Below are 6000 nucleotides of genomic sequence, written 5' to 3'. Positions count from 1 at the left end.
CTTTGTGTATTTCTTGAAATGCTGTCAGTCACTAAAAAAATAATCTAATTAATTAAAGGCTTTGTGAAAAATGAATTGCTGTTTGTATGGAGGATTGCATTTTAGGTAGATTTATATAACCCTGATTCTAGTTGGTTAAAATTTTTATTTGACTCTGGTCTTCATTTTGACAACTGTATTTTTTATTCTCAACGTATCAACGTGTTATTCTCTTAGACACAGTTTGTGTGAGCAGTGATGGTGAACATTACAGTTAGGTTGAAGGCTGCAAACAACATTTTGGGTTTGTTGGAGTAACCTCGAGAGTAGGTTGATAAATCCATGTGACATGCCACAAGCCCCCTCTCTTTATTTGATGTCAACATGAACACTTTGAATCATGCAGTTTTAAAGGAGCAGTATGTAACTCTGACACCTAGTGTTCAAAATGGGTACTGCAGTCTAAATTCAAAACATTAGAGAGAGGTGTCTCCCCCCGCCCCCTCCTCTCTAGAGTCCATGCTCACACAGGTTGCCATGTGGTGGACACTGTATCTTCAGTGTTTATCCAGCTCTGCATGGGTCTGTAAACCTTTCTGTGTTCTAACCTCTCTCCATTTTTCAAAAGCATCTCCAATATTGATCCTAGTTTGAGCACGTTTCTGCTCGTGGAGCTTATTAGAAACATGCAGAGGCTTTTTAGGTCGGGTACAATCACTTCTATCTGAACCACTTCTCTTGATCACTTCCATCACTGCAACACCTGTTGACCTGATAACTGCTCTCATATCTGACAAACTGAGGGGTGTCCAAAACGGCTGTGTGGGTGTGTCTTAAAACCTCCTACCTTCTCTGGTCCAAACAAATCCAGAGCATTCAGGACCAGAATCTAAAGTTAGAAGGAGGACATACTGACTGCTGCATTGTTGTCAGAGAAGCCAGCACTTCAACATAGCATGTTTCCTTAATGTCTGATGATATAGCAGGGTCAACACATCTTACTGATTGGTCCTTTAAAGGCATGTAAAAATAAATACCAAAGCAGTGGTCTTGCATCGATTCTATTCATGAACAATCTGTGGTTATACAAACGGATTACATGACATGGTGTTGTTTGTAGGGCGGGAGTTTTAATGCTTTCTTTTTCATTACAAAAGGCAATGCAATTTTATTTTTCTACTTCAGGAACAAAACCTGGAAGTCCTCGTGTCACCTCAGCTCCGTCAGTATTTTTACACGAGTAAAAAAAACGTGCACATTTTCTTCCCTGCTTTTATTTCAAGCCTGCTTCATGATCTGCTTAACAAACCTGAACAATATTAATAAGCAATCAATAAATCAGCTCAGATAAATCATGATTTATGTTTGATTTCTATTAAAAATTAAAATTTACTGAGACTTTTTTTAAATTTTTTTTATAAAAAATATTCAAAAACATCTGTACACTATTTGGCACCCCTGCAGGTTTTTGAATAACATTCAGACCTTCCAGTAATCAGTGCCATAGCTTTCATTAGAGGATCACAGAGACATTCATACTCTGACAGAAACCCTTCCAATGTTAGCAACCTGCTAACAACCTTGCGCTTCAACACTGGGGACTCTTCTCTCTTTTGGTTTGACTGTTCCCGTGCAAACACAGTTTGGGATTGACTTAGGATATACTCAGGCAACAGTCATTTTTAAATACTTCTTTACAACACTCCTTAATCATTTCCTCTTCATAACCTGCACGCCACCGCAGCTTCTCATGCCATTGCCTCACACTTAGGACCCTTGGAATAATGCAGTAGTAAGTGTTAGCCTCCCGCTAATATAAACCTCGACAGTCCTGCTCACAAGATGCAGTGTGCAAGATCATTCTTCACAATGAACACAGTGAATGCCATCTGCCCAGTTCAGCTGTTATTCTATTTATAATGTAACAGAAAAGCATGTGGTGTGCTTTCTTTCCAAGGCTGCTTGCGCTCTCTTTTGGTTTTGTTTTCTTCTGCTATTATCGAGGTGTGTGAAGTATGTGGAGAACACAGTAGTCTCCTGCACATGTTTAGTTTTGTAACCCTTTTTGTGTTGTACCTTCACAAACTTTGTCTAAGTGTCCTTGGCTTTACAGACTGCTCTGCCCCTCACTCACTACACGTTTGAGATCAGGACTGCAGAAAGTGAACAAAGAATTGCTAATCGGTAAATGGTTTTACATATTGTATGTTCAGAACTTAGCATTCACAAGTTCTAGTAAGTATTTATTTCAGAAACCAAACAGCGAGGGAACAATTTAGAACCGTGAAACATGTTACAGTTTGTGCAAATGAGACACACCGTCTAAACTGAATGACTGCTCAGTCGGGCTGCACTCTACTCTGGCAAGCTCAGCTGCTATTGGTTGGGAGTGACCAGAGCCCGTTCCTCTAGGAACATCTTGCACTCCCCTGCAGCTCAATAGGCATCTCACCATTGGGGAGACACCTGTATTCAACCATTATCTGACAGATACCAGATCCACTGCTCATTGACTACATAACAAACTACTCAGACGTTTGTTACATGATCAGGATTCTCCCTGACTTCAATGCACTCTATCTCCTCTCGTTCTCGCTCTCTCTCTCTTTCCCGTTCCCTCTCCCTTTCCCGCTCTTTACGCTTGGCCCGTTTTTTTTTCTTGTGCCTCTTTTTGGACGGCGGGAAGAAGGTCAGGAAAACGGGCAGGATGACAAAGCAGTGCAGCACGGTGCAGCCCGCGGTGAGGAGGGAGCACTTGAACAGTGTGTAGGTCAGATTGGAAGGCACAAATACCAGGGGCATGATCCCTATCACGAAGCAGGATGCGTTCTGCAGGATGGCCGCCCCGTGCTCCTCCAGCGCCAGCTTGATGCACTGTGTCCTGGTGTGCTCGGTGGCCAGCACAAAAGTGTACAGATGTGGCGCACAGTGATCCATGGCAAAGTTGAGGGTATAAATAAGGCACAGGATCGAGATGCTGTCCATGCCAACGTTCCACAGGGTCATCAGACCCAAGACGCCCAGCTCTACAGAGGTAACCGTGAGAATGAGCCAGAAGTTCCCCAAGGGGTTGATGACGAGAAAAAAAGTGAGGATGAGGATTGTGAGCACGCTGAAGCCTGAGGTTAGGATGGGCGATATGACGGACGAGCTGTAGCGATCCATGAATACAAATGTAGGATTGAAGGCGATGAACTTGATGCTGTTGATGAGCATCAACGGGCGAAGCTTCTCCAGAAGCTCCACCACCTCCTCCCGCTTCTTCTCCGTCGTCCGCGCCACCAAGTACAACCTTGAGGCGATAATGTCGTACTCGTCGGTCTCGCGGTTCTTGGAGAATATGATGTCCTCTGTGAAGTGCTGGTACTCGGGGCTGCGCAGGAAGGAGCCTTTGAGTATGGAGATGAAGTCGTTTTTCGTCGACGCGCTCACATTCACCACCCTCAGGTAGTGGAAGAAATTGTCCATCCAGGAGATTTTGTTGAAACCGTGACTCAGAGTCTTCAGATGCTCCTGAACCGTGGAGTTCCAGTACTCGATGGGCTCATAAATGTAGAACCCGATCACAGGACTGTAGTTACTGAAGTACTTCTGCTGGGTCATAGCATACGTCACACTCGGAGAGTTACTAGCCAGCAGGTTGACCACATTGGATCCGTCGCTGATTTGTAAACATCCCATGAATGAGAACGAGGCGTAAATGAGGTACAGGATGACCACAAACGGTTTCACGTAGGTGTTGGTAATCCATTCTGTGTAGTGCTCGCGCAGAAAGTGCTGGATGAAGTGGTTCTGATAGGGGATGCTGTCGTGGTGTGTGGACAAGTCGTGGCCGTCGCTCATCATGGTTTTGAACCATGTGGGCTGGCGGTCCAGGTACTCCACCGAGGGGATTTTACAACAAAAAACGCTGTGGTAGCGGTTCTGCTCCAGCTGTCCGGCGAACACGAGGCAGGAGCCGTAGAAAGAGAACACATAGAAGTAGTTGACCAGAATGGCGACGCACATGCTCTGGCAGAAGATCTTCACAGACTCTATGTTGGTGAAGGGGCTGGCTCCCATTCCGAAGGTGATGATGTAAAGCGAGCTGGTCATGGTGTAGCACACCATCACGTCAGCGAAGGCATCCGCCACGCGCTCCTTGAAGGGGAGGTTTTCTCTCGTTCTCCTCCATCCCGCCAGCAGCTCAAACACTCCTTTAGTTCCATGGCCTGGAAAGAAAAGAGAGAGAGACTCAGTAAGAATTGTTTTTGATGTGTTAGCACCGTGAGAAGAGAAACTCACATTGTCTGATAGTTGTTTTATTTGCATTGCTAGTGAAATGGTGAATGTTTCACAAAGACTACAAGCTGTCAGACGTGTTGGAATCCACCGGAGGAACATTGTGAAAAGACTTCTCAAGAATACCTTGCACTGAATTTTCTTTTTTCATCAAATATAAATTGAAAAACAGATTTATTTTACGCTTTTTGTGCCTTTACTGGAGAGACAGGACAGCTAGAGTTTGAAATCAGAGAGAGAGAGACAGAGAGAGAGAGTGGGGAATAACATGCAGGAAAGTAGCCACAAGTCAGATTTGAACTTGGTCCACCTGCTTCAGGACTACAGCATCTTTACATGGGGTGCATACACTAACCACTCGGCCACCAGCGCCCTCCAAAACATACATTTTTGAGTGACCAAAAAAAAGAAAGAAAAAAAGACAATCTATGGTTGTAAATCCACGCTTAACTGAAATCTTCATTTTATCACATGTGGATCTTATCCACACCGATAACATGTAGATTCAAACTGATATAATGTAAGCATGGTACTCTGATTGTTGAGGCACATAGGACATCCATACAACGTCCCACATTCAATTTCAGTTAGTGTCTTCAAAAAATACTTTTGTGTGAATTTAAAAAAATGAGAATGTTTCATAATCAAATATGTAAAGATATATAAAGCAATGGTGACCTTTAACCCCAGCTGTGACCAGAGGGGACGAGGGTTTAAAATATTTATGACCCAGTCACATATCTGTCACAGAGAATGAAGAATATATTGGTGTGTTGCTGAACCAAAGTCAAATCAGTTCAAATGTGAACACTCAAAGGTAAAAGGTAACACATATCAGGGACAACGTCAACAGATCTCAGTTCAACCACTTAATAATGGAAAATGCCCAGCCACCACCATCAGACTGTTTCGTCCCCACTACCACCACCGTCCTCTTTCATACACGACCTGCTCTGACCTCCACCTCAGCAGCAAGGAAGTGTGGACAACAGGAACACGAGGAATACAAATGAGAAATCCTTCCTGCATATTATCACATATGCTCTTTTGTAAAGCGTCTCTAGACAACTCTTGTTATGGATTGATTCTATACAAATAATGATTGATTGATTGATTTATATTGGACATGTGAAACATGTAGGCCTACAAAGTTTTTGTACATTTTTACAGCAAAAAGTAAAATAAAAATGTGAATTCAAACAGGTTGAATTGATCTACATGCTTACTGATGCATGGTTCAGAGGTGTACACGCCCCTCTGAACCATGCATCAGTAAGCATTGGACAAACGGGCTGCAGCGAGCCCATTCATGTACTGTAGGTACTCATGTAACTCATGCAACACTTAAAATATAGACATGAATACACAATGTTCACAAAGGCTCTATAGTGCAAAACTCCCACATAGGAACACCCACGCACACTGCTGCATTGTGATGGAGGGGTAAACTGAAGAGAGGGAATCTGTTGTAGATTTCTGAGAACTATAATCAATTTAACGTGCTCTCCCTTCAGATAAACATCTCAGAGCACAGAAGAAGACTGTGTTTGGCCCATCAGTACGTTTCCCCGCAATCATCAAACTACAATATGCTTTTTAAATCTGGAGACTGGACGGTGATGTGAGAGGGATAAGCTAACCCTGACAGGATTATAAATGTCTCCCTGTGTGACACACTGAGAGGACGTTAATTAACGATAAAGGATTAATCCTGATTCCACTAGATGGCTCTTCCTGCTT

General features: G+C 43.3%; 1 protein-coding gene across 1 annotated transcript in view; it reads right to left on the bottom strand.

Annotated features, from left to right (window-relative positions):
• Positions 1-1152: 1152 nt before the first annotated feature.
• The window catches only part of ptchd4 (patched domain containing 4), a 40478-nt gene continuing 35630 nt past the window's right edge, over positions 1153-6000 (bottom strand). Inside the window, exon 3 of the mRNA XM_061052705.1 lies at positions 1153-4190. Within this exon, the coding sequence (XP_060908688.1) occupies positions 2509-4190 (1682 nt within the window). The 3' untranslated portion in view covers positions 1153-2508. The remainder of the gene's footprint in view (positions 4191-6000) is intronic.

This window comes from Labrus mixtus, chromosome 12 (assembly GCF_963584025.1).
Source record: "Labrus mixtus chromosome 12, fLabMix1.1, whole genome shotgun sequence".
In the NCBI taxonomy this organism is placed as follows: Eukaryota; Metazoa; Chordata; class Actinopteri; order Labriformes; family Labridae; genus Labrus; species Labrus mixtus.
Note: the sequence above shows the minus strand (reverse complement) of the source record. Positions and strands in the feature narration are given on the sequence as shown.